Here is a 14,471-nt window from a genome sequence, read left to right as displayed (position 1 = left end):
CCTCCAGTTGCTGGGACATCCGCAGGGTCCCAGCCTCACCAGGGACAGGGCAGGGGAGGCACTGGCTTCCCTGAGACAGACCAAAGGAGCTCATGGGCTCAGAGCCCACCAAAACCCAATGGAGATTCTTCCTGGTGGCACACTCTGTACAGTGGAAAAGGAGGTCATCTCCCGTGAACGTCCTGTGCTTCACCTCCACAAGGCATCAGCAGAAATCAGGACTGGAAATGCTTTTACCGCAGGGTGAAATCACTTCCCATCCACAACATTTAGGAGAGCCTGGGGGACAGATTCAAGGTGATGGATGCTGAGACCCTGTAGCATCCTCTGGGGTGGCCAGTACTTCCCAGCAGAGCTGGGTATGTGCAGAGAAACCTGAGGGATGCTAAGTGCATGGACACGTCTACAGTCCTAAGGGGTTACCCTAAACTTGTCTGGAGCTCACGGCAGTGTTCCCCATAGTAAGCACACCTGAGCAGGACCCAGAGACCCTGCAGGGCAGAGCGAACATCACTCTGTGCCCTGGGACCAGAGCTGTACACCTGAGGGGCCCCAGGGTGCCATCTGGGGACAGCATGTCCTGCTGAGCTGACATCCGCGCACGGCGGATATGAAAGTGACACTGAAGAAAGGGTAGGAGCTAAAGATAAAAAAGGGATGTGGCCCAAATCCTTTCACAATAACCCTTGCAGCAAACTTCTGCTTCTCCTCACAGTCATTTCCAAGCAGGACGCTGGTGTGTCCCGGTCCACCTCTCCATCCGTGCAACAAGGGGTTCAAGGTAAGCAAGATGTTGGCAAGGCTAAGCCCCAGCTCTCCGCTGCAGGTAGGAGCACACGGGGAACCCAGCAGCACCAGGGTGACAGCCACCCCCTGCATCACTGGCACTTCGCTGTGGCTTGGGGCAGAAGAGGAAGGGGGCTACTGAGCTGGGGGTGGTGGAGATCCCCGATGGGACCCCGAGCCCTTCTGCTCCACCTGGGGGAAATGGGAGATGGCAAAGGGAGATGGCAAAGGTCCACAGGGGTGATCAGGGACTCGGCATCAGTCTGAAAGGTGCCCTGGGGGTGTTCTCCTGCCCTGAGATGCTCTTGTCGTCTGCCTGGGCCCTGGCTGCGAGCCCATGGATTGATCCTTGTGCCTGCTGCATCCAGATCAGAGCTTCTGCAGAAGAGGTACCCAACTTACTGATTCCTTTTCCTGCTGACTAGAGTTTCAGTGCTGGGAGAGTTCACCTGGGGCCAGAGAGCATGGGTGGGGTGATGTGATGTCCAGATACAGCCCCCAAATGCCCAGTGCTTACCACACATGCACCTGCACCAAGAGCTGGAGGAAGGAGCTGAGCTGTGGGATGCAGGGAGGGCAGATGGAAGATGGGACCCCGGGGACTGGAAGCCCAGATGACTATCCCAGTAGGGCTGGTTACATACAGAAATGCTTCTGGGATGAAGCAAGCATGTGGCAGGACACAACAGGACCCCACAGTGGTTAGGAGAGCAGGCTTGGGGATTTCATTGCCATCTACAAGGACTAAAGCTGCCCCTCAGATATGCTGGTGGAAAGCAAGAGTTGTCCCCTTGCAGATCATGAAACTGCTCTGGCTTGGGGAAGGGTTTTACCCTGCAGGTGTGGCCCTAAGGACCTGCAGCACATGCCTGCGGCAGCATCATGGCCAGGCTGGACATCAGACCTCTGGAACAGGCTAACCCGTCCCCAAATGTTCATGTGACTGAAGCTCTGGGCACTTGTAAACTGGTAATTTAAGAGTGGGGTGAGAATGGCTTTGGCTCTGCAGCAGGATGTTTTCCCTCCCTGATGGTATTACCCAAAAGTGCTTCTAGTCATTGTCCTCCAGAGCAACACAGAGTGCCCTCCCACCGCCCAAGGCAAGCCCCTTGACATCCTTCTGTGCTCCAGCAGATGCAGACCGTGTGGGTGATGCTGATCTTCCTGGCTGGAGGGCAGCTTGCAAGCGGCACACTCTGCAAGACCTATGGCACCATCCCAGGCATCCCAGGGTCACCAGGACAGCCTGGCAGCAATGGCAGAGATGGGAAGAATGGCCTAAAGGGCGACCGAGGTAAGGAGGAGGCTGCAGGTGGGGAAAGTGTTGTTTTGTGAATACCAACAGCAGGAAAAGGCAGTGCCAGGCACGCAGTCCTGGGAAAGCCATCCATTTTCCACCAGTCCCTTTGGGGTGTTATCAGGTGGGGGTGATGCTTGGAGACAGAAGGGGCTGGACAGACCAGAGCACCCAAAGGAACCTGGGGAGGGAGGGTGCATGAGAGCAAAGGGTGGGCAGGGGCCTCCATTGACCCGTACCCCAGCACAGGTATCGGTGGTTTCCTTCCCAGTGCCCCCTCTGCAGATCTGTGGTGCTCGACTGTGACCACAATGACTCTTCATCCTGCTTTCTAGGTCCCCCTGGCCAGGTGGAGCATGAAGGAGACATGGGGGAGAAGGGAGACCCAGGAGAGATGGGGTACCCTGGGAAGATTGGCCCTAGGGGCCCCCCAGGCTCAAAGGGTTTACCAGGTCCCATGGGACCCCCCGGCGCTCAGGGGGACTCTGGTGACTACAAGGCCACCCTCAAGTCCGCCTTCTCTGCTGCCAGGACCATCAGCTCCTACCCACGCCGGGAGCAGCCCATCCGCTTTGATCGCATCATCACCAATGTGAAGGGTCACTACGAGAACCGGTATGGCCGCTTCATCTGCCAAGTCCCAGGCATCTACTACTTCACCTACCACGTCACCTCCAGGAGCAACCTGTGCCTCAGTGTGAAAAAGGGCCGGGGTGGCAGCAGGGGTGAGAAGGTGGTGACCTTCTGTGACTATGTGCACAGCAGCTACCAGGTCACCACGGGTGGCGTGGTCCTCAAGGTGGCAGCGAATGAATCCGTCTGGCTGGAGCCAACAGAGAAGAACTCTCTAGTGGGGATTGAAGGGTCCGACAGCATCTTCTCCGGCTTCCTGGTCTTTCCCGATGCTTAGTCCACTGATGGTGTCTCTCTGCAGCCCTTCCCCTGCTGCTAGCTGGACCCTGCAGGGCTGAGGACCCCTGGAAACGACTCTTTGCTCCAGGTTTGGTGCCCTAAGCCCATTTCTGCCAATCATCTTGCACATTAAATGACAGCTCCTTGTGCTGCTGGTTCCTTCCTGCCTAGGATTTGCCTCTTCCCCCTCAAACAATGCTCAGATACGCAGGGCATGGCCTCCCACACCTCTGGGTGCAGTATCTCATTGCTACAGAGCAGAACCAGGCAATTCATGCAGTTCCTACTGCAGCCCACGCTGAGTATCTCCTTCCAGAGCCACACAGAGAAAGTCCCATCCCAGGGTTAGGAGAACATGGAGAGGAATCCTGGACTTTAGCTGGAGGGGGGGACACACGACATAGTAAGAAAATGCGGGCCACTGGGTACTAGTGGGCGATGGGGAGATGTTGGATATGGTGCTGTACTGGAGAGCCCTGGGGCTGGTAGGAGTTGGGGACGCCAACCTCTCTTAGACTTTTTTTTTTGGGGTGGTGGTGACACCAATATCCACAGAGGCTTGTCGAAGCTTGTGAGAAGATGAGCCAGGTGTGTGTGGGGAAGCCAGAGCTCGATGCCACGATGGCAGAGGTGTGGGGCACATGGCTATCCCCTGGTGCCGGCGGGCAGTGTCCAGAGCAGCCCCATAAACCCAGCAGGGGACCAACATGTGCAAGTCCTACAGCACAGCCCAAGCCCCCTTGGAGATCCAAGGACCTCCAGATGAGTAAGAGCTGAGGACCCCAAGGACACCCCTGTCCCTGGGGCAGGTGACAATCCAGCATTGTACCTGGGTGGAGGTTTGCCTACAGCCACCAGCCCAGCCATGGCAGGTGGTACCAAGAGCTGTGGGGTGTGAAGCCGTGGGGGTGTACACGGGGTGGGCAGGACGTAGGAGAGTTTTCGTGGGGATCTGGGATTTGAAAAGGGCCGGCTGAAGGGAATGATGATAAAGGGTTGGAGGCGGGGGAGGAGGATATGGGCTGGCTTTTATGAAACCTCGTTACCGAGCTCTCGGGACCTCCTTATGGGTCCAGGGCCCCACAGCTCTGGGCTGCACAGGTCTCCCTGCCCCAGCGCAGGACAGGGACTGGCACTGGTGCGGCCAGTTCGGAGGCTCCAGCGTCTGTCCGGGATGATTTGCCGGCAGGTGGCACTGGAGACTGGATCAGCCCTCGCCTCGCCGAGGGAGCATCCTCGTCCCGCAGGCCGGGATGGCAAAGCTTGCTGGGCAGAAGCGTGAGGCCCGTAAGGTCGGGGAGGAGGCACCCGGCAGGATTAGTGCCGCCTCCTGCAGCCCTGCGTTAACGCTTTGTCCTTGCCACCTCGCTGCTTGGTCCTTCACCCAGCAAAACCTGTGGCTCTTGTCCCCAGGAGCGCAGCCACCCCACGTCCCCAGCCCTCTCTACCTACCGTCAGAAAGTCAGGGCAGAAATGCCGGGCGTTGGTCTCCCTGCGCGGGAGCACCGAGCTGCTTTTAAAATGCAGCTGCAACACTCGTGCCATTTCGCAGCTGGCGATGCAGCGTCCCAAATAAAATCTGGTCATCAGGGCAGGTGGAGGAAAAAAGTAGGTATTTGACCCCCAAAACAGAGGCCAGGCAGCATACATCGGCTAAATCCCCTGAACCCTCAGCAGGACTGCAGGAGACACAAACGGAGGTGCAGTCAATACAGCGGAGGACAGGGCTGCCATTCGAAGGACCTTGATGGGCTGGAGAAATGAGCTGGCAGGAACCAACTGACATTTAGCAGAGACAAATGCAAAGTCCGTCCTCTGGCAGGGGATAACCCCATGCAATAGGACAGGCGGGGGGCAGGAGGAAGCTTTGCAGGATGGGATCCGGTGCGCTGGTGAACAGCAAGTTGAAGCTTTCTGCCTTTCTAAGGAACTGATACCATCATTTCAAACTTTTGAAAAGGTCTCTGTCAAGGACCTCTTTTGGAGTGGAGCTGTTTTTATTTTTAAAACTAATGTCTGACCTAACACCAGCACAAGGCAAAGGGTTTCTAGGGTCTTGGCTGTGCCTGGAGAGAGTCAGAGGGCAGTGTAGGTACCAACAGTCTCCAGAGTGCAGCTCGCCATGCGTATGCAGCCAGAAGACAGAGGTGCACAGGGCATTGCGACCTCCCGTGGGTCTCAGCCGGAACCCGGCAATGCCACCTCAGGCATTAGCTCCATGGGACAGCAGCTGTCTGCTCCCCCGAAGCTGCCACTGTGCGGCCCGTGGAGCAGGACACCCCTCAGGTAACCAAAATGGAGGAGAAAAGGGGGCCAGGGGGCCGCGAGCGGCTGGGACAGGTGGTGGTCCGTGCAACATCACCCTTCGGTTCTTCCAGGGCTGCTCAGTGTGGGTGGTGGGTTTCTGAGCCTGCAGGAAGCCCTAAAGCCCCAAAGAGAGAGGCACCACGCCAGGGCAGCTGGAGAGGACCCCCTCCTCTCAAGTTATTTCAGTGCCCATTGGGGCTGGAGCCGAAACCTGGGTGCCTCCTCCCACGGGACCATCCACGGCAGGAGCCTGGATTGCTGCCCTGGGAAGAAAACCTCTGCAAGATCCTCTAGCAGTCTCAGGGCCGCAGCAAGACAGATTAAAAGCGATCTGGGTAGGTAAGTGCTGCGCTGCCCGTCACACGCCGCCTGCTTGGTGTAACCCGGGGAAGACGGGAGGCTACAGCCCTGCTCTCAAACCTCCCCTGCCCGGCACAGTGCTGCGGAATTCATTATTCCGGGCAAAACAAAGCGATCCTGGAACAACACAATCATTAACAGGAGACTTGGAGAGAAACCTGTTGCAGGATCAGGTGCAGCCTGGTGGTGAGGACACCGGACAGGGCAAGCTCCACATTCACTGTCTCTCGGGGAAAGGACCAATTTGCCTCTTGAATTAATTCTTTACATCTTACCCGTGAGCACCTGTCACCCACCAAACTTTAGCCCGGCCACGTGCGCACCTATGAAACGGATTTGCAGGTTTTGTTCTCACCTGGGACCTGACAGAGCTGTCCCAGTGCTTTGTGCGTGCTCGCTCTGCCCTGCGTGCGCTCTCCTTGTGCTCACTCACACCAGCCTGCGCACGCTCACGCTGTGCACGCGCATCCTGCTCTGCGCACGCTCACACTGTCACCCGCGCACACTCACCCTGCCCTGCGCCACATCCTCATGGCTCTGCGCACACTCATGCTGTGACCCACGCACACTCACTGCACTCTGCGCACACCGTCACTGCTCTGTGCACACTCACACTGTGACCCGCGCACACTCACTGCGCTCTGTGCACACCCACATTGCTCAATGCATGCTCACACTGTGACGCACGCACACTTACTGCGCTCTCTGCACATCCTCACTGCTCTGTGCACGCTCACACTGTGACTCACGCACACTCACTACGCTCTGTGCTCATCCTCACTGCTCTGTGCACACTTATGCTGTGACCCACGCACACTCGCTGCGTTTTGTGCACACCGTCACTGCTCTGTGCATGCTCATGCTGTGACCCATGCACACTCGCTGCGCTCTGTGCACACCCGCATTGCTCAGTGCATGCTCACACTGTGACCCACGCACACTCACTGCGCTCTGTGCACACCCGCATTGCTCAGTGCACACTTGCATTGGTCACACACACACGCTCACTGTGCTCTGTGCACACACACACTGTGCATGCCTGCACACTCACCCTGCTCTGCCACACACCCTCACTGCTCTGTGCACGCTCACACGGTGACCCGCGCACACTCACTGCGCTCTGCGCACACCGTCACGGCTCTGTGCACGCTCACACTATGCATGCGCATCCTCCTCTGCGCACATCCTCACGGCTCTGTGCACACTCACACTGTGACCCACGCACACTCACTGCACTCTGTACACACCATCACGGCTCTGTGCATGCTCACACTATGACCCGCGCACACTCACTGTGCTCTGTGCACACCCGCATTGCTCAGTGCACGCTTGCGTTGGGCACACACACACGCTCACCCTGCTCCACGTGTACACCCGCTGCTCTGCGTGCACTCACACTGCACGCTCGCCCCGCTCTGTGCGCGCTCGCTCTGCTCCGTGCGTGCTCTCTGCAGATCTGCCCTGACACGTGTGTTCTGCTCTTCTTCTCTTCCTTTTCATTTTTCTTTTTTTCTTTTAATGGCGCCACAGGTGACACCGGAGCAGCAGCGCCTCATCGGGGTCAAGCCAGAGCTAAGCCGTAGACCTTCACCAGGTGGTGCTGTGACCCTCGCCCGTGGAATCTGGCCTCCACCAACGTCTGGGATGTGCCCAGACAGAGGCCACCAGATGCTCAGCAGATGCTTTGGTAGAAGTTGAGGCGGGTGGCGTTTCCAGGTGACTTCAGATCAGGAGTTTTAGGGCTGTAAGTGTTGTGCCAAGCTGCAGCTAAGCAGCTGTGGTCTCGGTGTGACCACTGAGAGCTTTTGTCTCTCCATGCTGGAGGTCGCACAGACACAGAGAGCAAACCTGGAGCATGGCCATGTCACTCAGTCACCCTGCCCTGTCACATGGAGTTGTTCAGTGACACCAAAAAGCAGCAAGTGTTCAGGTCACCTTGCGGGGGCTCCCTGCAACCAGGCACTGGTTTGATCCAAAGCTCAATTGGAGCAAAGGCACTGATGTGCAAAGGCCCTGGTAGAGAGCTGTCGGGATTTTAAAATAAATTTTTCCTATTTCAAGGCAACAGGGACCAGCAAGCATATCACGTGGAGGCTTCCCCTGCATCACCTAGCTGGGGTTTTGGGGGTTTTCTCTGCGCCAAAGCTCCAGTCTAGCCGTAAGTGGGACTCTGGCAAGATCTGACGTGGTGGAGCATGCTAGGTGCCTATCAATATTCACGGAAAGTGAAGCTGAACTGGAGACATCAAAGCGTGGCCATGCTGTTTGTCAGTAAGATTGATGTTGACGGGATGTTGGTCCCGCAGTCTGGTCTAACATCCCTAGCAGACACTTGCAAAGGCGTTGACCCGTTTGTGCTGAGCCTGGTCAGTCCCCAGTACCCGCTACCCAAGGAAGAGACCTTCCTAAACCATCCTTGGCTGAGCTCGGTCCTTGCTGGCAGCATCATACAGCCATGGTCACGCTGCGCAGCAGGGTCTTCTGGAGGCCACGCAGTGCCGCCTCCCATGCAAGCCCTGCCTAACAGTCATTCTCCCACGTAGCTCGTGATGTTCCTCCTGGACACAGGGGTGCTTTTCCCCTGCCAGCAGCTCCCTCCTGAACAGCCCACGAGCATTTCTTTCCCTTCAGCCCCCCATCACCAAGGGTCAGCTGCTGCTGCCAAGCTGGCGGCTCCTCTCCACCTTCTTCTCTGCCCTTGGGCAGGGCTGCATAGTGAGATGTTGCATTTTTTTGTGTGTGTTCTTCCTTCCCTCCCCTTCCCCAAACTCTAAGATGAAGCAGGAGGCATATGGAAAGCCCTCCATGGGTTCAGTGCTGCGCCACGATGCTGGTACGCTCCTGGTGGAGGTGTTCCTGGGGCAGCGCACGGGACTGTGCTTGCTGTGAGGGCTACAGACACCAACGGGACGCTGCAGAACCAGCTCGGATTAGGTGGGGACTGAGGCCACCTGCATCGCTTCACTGTTGGCCAGGGCAGGAGCTCCCTGCATGGATCCCCTGGGTGTACTGGCTCCGCTGGAGGATGGGACTGGTGGCAACCTCAGTGGGAACTCACGTGGAGTCTGACACAGCAGCAACCAGTCTGAGCCACGGCAGGGAGTTCAGACACCACCTCCTATCCCAAATCTAACCTCAGGGCTTCTGATAACTTTGTTTCCCCCATCCTCATGCAGGCTTGGATTTGAATTTGAATGGAAAGGAGCAATCACTTCTTTTGCCTGGAGCAACACAGACTGGCTTGTCTCCCACTTTGAGCTGCACAGGGAATTCCTGCTTTTCCTGGCCCCTCTGCAGGGACTGGGAGCTGCGGAGGCTCTGCGCTGGGCTGGCCACCAAGGGGTTAAGTCCCAGCCCTGTTTTTTTTCTGCTCTGCCTCCTTATGAGGAACAGCCTTTGCGGGGCTGCAGAAAGGCTCTTTCTTTCCCCAGCAGATCTCTGGGAATGAAAAGTCTGTGTTCCAGATATTAAATTACTCATAAAATAGTTGGCCTGTCCCCGAGGCGGCTCCGCAACCCCCCCAGCCCCCGCCGCCCGCTCTGACGGGCTGCTGATGTGCATCTGCATGTCACCTCCTGCTACAAGGTCAATCTCTCCAATTTAAAGCAGCAACGTTGGAAAGCAAACCAGATTTCAGCCGGAATTAGCTTCAAATGGAGCATTCAGGGGACTCGTGCTGGGAAGGGAGCGCAGGAGGGGAAGGACCAGCAGGGCCGGGTTGTGGGGTGGTGTGACCCTGCTGCGGCAGCACCCCGTGGTGGGGCACCCCACGCAGCCCTGGGGCTGGACCGAGGAGGCAGGAATGCTGCCGGGTGGAGAGGATGCTCGGGCATCCCTAACCGTGTGGTATGGGGTGCGTGAGGGCAGGGGGGTGGGAAGGGCTCAATCCCTCATCCCTTCGCAGCTCTTGCAGCCCTGGCCCACGGCCCTGGGTGATGAAGAGCCACTTCGCCCCCATGGGAGGCCACTTGGACCAGGGCGGCCATGGGTGACCTACAATCCGGCGTGGGTGCGAGGCGGGGCGGCAGGGCCGAGGTTTCCATGGGGATGTGCGGGGATGCAGAGCCTGGCCGGCATTCAGCTCCAGGCACAGCTCGCCTCGACGTCGGGCTCAGCTTCTTCCGCTCCGCTTCCCGCTGCCTCCCGCCCTCCTGCTGCCTGGCGCCTGCCGGCAGCCGAGCGGTGTCTCCCCCGGCCTCCGCCCTCGCGTGGAGCAGCAGCAGAAGGGGATGCAGGAGAGCCTGGTGGGAGCACGACGGGTTCCTGCCTGTTCCAGGGCACGCCCTTAACCCCTTGAGAGATGCAACTCAATGACACGGGTTTGCCCCCCACCCCGTGCATGCAGGCTACCCCGTGGTCCCGGACTGGTGAGACCGGGTGCCGTGCTGGGGACCCTCTCTGCTGTGATGCAAGACCGAGCTCTTGGTGAAACCCTAAAACCAGCACTGGAGACGTGACAACGCGGGCCTGGGAGAGCCCCACACAGCCCTGCTCTACGGAGGTTTTATGCGTTTCACAAGGGAAAGGAAAGGCAGACCTTTTTTTTCTTCCACTACTGACTCCTGGGAGTGTCTGGGGACAGAGGTGATCCCCCTGAATGCCCCAGTTTCCCCACAGGGAGGAACCGACCCTGCTGTGTCCTACCAGCCTTGATGGAGAGGTATGTGGGTTTCAGCCCTCATTTTGCAGTACACACCAGGAAGATGAGCCACCACCTCAGCCTACGAGAGGCTGTGAGACAAGCCCTAAGACCCATCCGTGTCACATATGTAGCCATGTGCCTCACATGACGTGAGTCAGAGGCTCATGTGAATTAATATGCAGGGCACGTAGGAGGCATACGCAACAAATGCAAACCACACAAACGCCATGCAAAGCACAGCACATTAGAGCATGCGGCGCGAGAGCAGCGCACCAGCAGGCTGGGCAGTCGGTACTGGCATGGAAGAGTCCAGGCTTGATCTCGGCAGCCTCCCGCTCCCCTAAATCTTGCATTTACATGCAAAGCAGGGAAAAAAAAAAAGCAAGCAAGCAAGCAAGAAAGAAAGCTAGGAGCCCACAGCGCAGCGCGACGTGGCCACGTGCAGCCTCGCGAGGGGTCCCCGGGGAAGTGCGTGCAACACGCTCGGGCACATACCTGAAATACCCATCTGGTTTTGGGATGGGGATTATCCACTGCGGGTCTTTGGACCAGGCTGACTCGGAAAGAGCAGGGGCTGGAGCCCTAGGGCGAGTGCTCGGGAAGCAGCCCCCAAGGGCTGAATGCCCCTGCCCAGTGCTCCCTTCTGTTCCCATTATGTGCCAGGAGAGCTTTTGTCTGGGGATGCTGGCATGTGCAGTCACCAAGGAGACGGGAACAGCGGTGGGTCATCAGCGGCACTTCCAGACAAGCGGGAGGGAGCCGGACAGCCCTGCGCTTCCCCGAGCCCGGTGCTGGGCTGGGGCCACGCACCCGCTGTGGACTGCACAGCCCTGTGGCCTCTGCTGTGCCAGTTGGCCCCGTGTCGTGGATCCAACCCTGCACCCTGGGGATGCCCGTGGGGGAACGGGCTCAGGGTGCCCTGGGAACTTGAGGGTTTCGCACAGTTTTGGCTCCTGGAAACCCCCCAGCTGGCTACGAACCACCAGCAGTGGGAAGCCTCCAGTGTCCACTGAGACCTGGACTCTGCTCCTGTGATGACACCTGAGCTGTGCCTAGCACTAGGGCGGCCCTGCTGGTGCCACCAGCTGACTGCAGCGGAGCAGGGTCCCTCAGGAGGCAGGAGGAGAGCATGGGCCAGTCTGGGGGCAGTGCTGGGTGCCTCCTCCCCTCCCTGCACATCGAAGAGCTCCCTGGAGAAAGGCATGGATCAGGAGAAAGGCGTGGATCAGCTGGCCCTTCCCAGCCCCAGATGGTCTCCTGGGGCAGGCTGGGCTGACAGGAGTAGGACGTCTCTTTCTAAAACTATGGATCCACCACAACTGCTCCAACTCTGTCCCCAGGCTCAGAATGAGTCCTGGCAGTTCTTTGGTCCCTCGGTTTCCAACTCCATCGTGCTCATCCCTCAGGGTTGATGAAAAGCAAGTCCTAGGAGCTCAAGCTATGGGCCAGTGTTTTGCTACCAGCATTTCATGCCTATTTTGTTTGATTCAGAGGAAGACCTGTGTCCTCACAGAGCAGAGAAAAAGTGGGGGGAAAAAAGCCTTTTTAAAGGAAAAAGGAAAAACAAATGCTGGGGAGTGTGTGAAACGGTGTATTGCCCTTTTGCCTTCACATGGTGACTTGCAGCCACCAACGACTGTCCCAATGGAGGCAATGGAGGCAGATGCTCCTGTCATTTGCTGGGCTGGGACCTCAGAGGAGGACGCAGAGCAAGAGTGTGAATGGAAAGGTGGGCTGGGCGTTATCCAGGAGGCTCGTCCTCCTCCTTCAAGCAAATTTCCTCACCGTCCTGTGGCTCCCATCAGGGTTTTGTGTAGTTCATTCTCCATTTTCAGCCTTTTCCCTTGTTTTTTTCCCCTAGTAAAATGCATTACAGGAACATCAGATGTGTCTGAGTATTGCACCTTCGTGACCCCAAGGACCTCTACTAGAGCATCCGAGCACCCTGAGCCCCAGAAGACAGAAGAATCACCCATTTATTATTAACGCATTTTGGTTTCTGATTCTGGATTCCATGTATTTAATTTTTAAAGGCAGCTCGTGTTATTCTGGGTTTTTCTCATTTTTTTTTCCTACCAGCATTAAAATGTGGGTGTGCTGTCAAATAACCACTATTTGCCTAAAGTCACATTTCTCATTTAGTGTCCAAGTTCTTTCCTTGGCTGTAGTTTTGCTGCAACATCTCTTGTGTGACTGAAATAAATGTCAGAGGAGACAGGCAGTGCCCCCCCCTGCCAACCTGCAGGTTTCCTCCAGCAATTTTCAGACGTGGAAGATCAACCTCCAGCCCGATGGTCCACGTTCAGCTGCATGTCTGGCTGCTCACGGTGTGGCACAACTACTTGGCACAGCTTCTTGACGCAGCCCGCGAGCTGCAGTGGAGGTTACAGCAGCTCTGCCTCCATGCAGGACCACCAGAGCACCGTCCTTCATCCTTTCTTCTGTCCTCAAAGTCCGACTGTCAGTGTGGTCCTGCAGTCCTCACGCCCTGATGCATCTGCAGGTGCATCCTTCCTGCATGCCCCGTTTGCCGAGTGAAGGTGACCTGCTGCAGGAGGCAGGCTGCGCAAAAGAAGGTTTGGGCTCAGTGGTCCCTTTTGGCCTGGGACAATGCTCATCACCTATTGGCAGCTCATGGTCCAGCAACGTGGATCGTCTGGTGTGTAGTAACTAGTCAGAAATTGCCCTGAAACCCTGCAGTGGAGACATTAATGATTAACCTCCTCAGGGTGTGCTTTCCAGAGTGGATTTTCCAGCGTCTGGTAAGGTATTGAAGCTCTTGCCGCCACCTTTACGCAATTTGGTTAAACAGTGAGCAACCCAGGCTGTGACTCAGCCTCAGCCAGCCCGTCACCCCCCTGCCAGGACCATGCAAGCTCGGAGGCCACCTTAGCTGGGGCGAGACGCCCGGCAAGCGCCCTCAGAGCCATGCTTTGCAGTGCACGGTCACTTCACCTCCAGCTGCCCCAAACGTTTGTCCGCGAGACGCAGGGCATGCACGACACTTGCACTGGGAATGCTCCCAGGCCCGACATACATGTCCTATAACTGCCTTGGCGCAGCTGGCAAGCCAGCAAGGGGACATGTTGGAACACAGACCGGCGTGAGACGGGCGGTAGGTGTGCTGGTGCGTACTTCTATTTCCAGCCCAGGGCCCTGTCGTTCGCCCCGACAATCCGCGACAAGGCAGAGGGGCAAGCGCACGTTTCGGGGTGGACCGTTGGACGTCCCTGAGCTGCTGAGGCTTTTGTGCAGCTCGGTTTTGCTCCCCCCTTCGCTGAGGACCGTCTGCTGCAACACAATGGGCAAAATGCCGCAGCAGGAGACGGCCGCGCTCGAGCCAGGAAAACCCAGCCGACATTTTCCTCCTTCCCTGGCTTTACCACTAGATGTCATAGGAAAAGCAACATTGCCGGCCCTGCTCAGCTCTCCCGGATGGGATTTTGGGGGGCTGGCAGGTCGTCCTCCCGCCGCCGGACAGGCAGCATCTTCCCAGCCTCTGCCTCGGTGGCCCTTGCAGGGCTTTGTCTGTCTGCAGAGCCCCTGGAAAAACCATCGCCGGGGATTCAGGGTTCAATGGACATTGAAATGCAACTGAAACCTTTTTTTCCCAGCGCCTGGCTAAGCCGCCCGCTCGGACCCTCCCAGGAGGGAGCCGCACGTCACCCTTTCTCAAAGGGGCCACGCTGTCATGCAGGGACCCGCGGCACCTACAGCAATATGGTCCCCTCAAACAAGTCGGACAAACAAGGCCTTTATAGGCACTTTCTTTTCTTCTGGAGTGGAAAGGAGAGAAGCCGGGGGAGAACTCGGGGGCGTCCCACCGCAGCGGAGCAACACACAAAGGCTTGCAATGAAAGGGGCGCCAGCAAATCCTCTTAGGGGCTTCGCTGTGTGCACATTCATATCCCGGCCCCATCTGCCGGGGGGGATCCCCAGGAGCGGGGAGGGGGAGAGGGGCTCTCCCTGCCCCACGCCACCAAAGCAAGCAAAGCGCATTCAGGGAGTGAGAAAGGGATGAATAGGAAGAAAGGCCGTGCCACGCTGGTGCAGAGCCTGGCGGTAAATGCAGCCCTGCGGACGCTGCGGGGAGGGGGTCTCTCTTACGGGGGGGGAGGGGGACGCAGCTTTGGTGGGGGCTGTGTGAGTGCTGGCCCCCCCTTGGCC

The 14,471-nt window shown here is 57.7% G+C and overlaps 1 protein-coding gene across 4 annotated transcripts; it reads left to right on the top strand.

Moving 5' to 3' along the window:
• The first annotated feature begins 682 nt into the window (after positions 1–682).
• Positions 683–3,154, top strand: C1QB (complement C1q B chain). Of its 4 annotated transcripts, none has more exons than XM_074609594.1 (3): positions 683–781; positions 1,918–2,080; positions 2,419–3,154. In XM_074609594.1, the coding sequence occupies exons 2-3, from the start codon at positions 1,921–1,923 to the stop codon at positions 2,991–2,993; spliced, it is 735 nt and encodes a 244-aa protein (XP_074465695.1). In that variant the 5' UTR covers positions 683–781; positions 1,918–1,920; the 3' UTR covers positions 2,994–3,154. The 4 variants fall into 4 exon arrangements, with proteins under 4 accessions (XP_074465695.1, XP_074465693.1, XP_074465696.1 ...); XM_074609592.1 differs by having other exon boundaries at positions 706–781; positions 1,856–2,080; XM_074609595.1 differs by lacking the exon at positions 683–781 and adding an exon at positions 993–1,175 and having other exon boundaries at positions 2,419–3,143.
• The last annotated feature ends 11,317 nt before the right edge of the window (positions 3,155–14,471 follow it).

Source organism: Larus michahellis, chromosome 16, assembly GCF_964199755.1.
Source record: "Larus michahellis chromosome 16, bLarMic1.1, whole genome shotgun sequence".
Taxonomy (NCBI): Eukaryota; Metazoa; Chordata; class Aves; order Charadriiformes; family Laridae; genus Larus; species Larus michahellis.
The sequence above is the reverse complement of the archived record's forward strand: the minus strand, read 5'-3'. Positions and strand labels throughout refer to the sequence as shown.

Bases quoted from the DNA above. Each gene is read 5' to 3' on its own strand.
- C1QB (XM_074609595.1), top strand. From the start codon at position 1,008: ATGGCAAAGGTCCACAGGGGTGATCAGGGACTCGGCATCAGTCTGAAA. The intron at 1,176-1,917 runs GTACCCAACTTA...TCTGTGCTCCAG, and splicing joins TCAGAGCTTCTGCAGAAGAG to CAGATGCAGACCGTGTGGGT. The intron at 2,081-2,418 runs GTAAGGAGGAGG...CCTGCTTTCTAG, and splicing joins TGGCCTAAAGGGCGACCGAG to GTCCCCCTGGCCAGGTGGAG.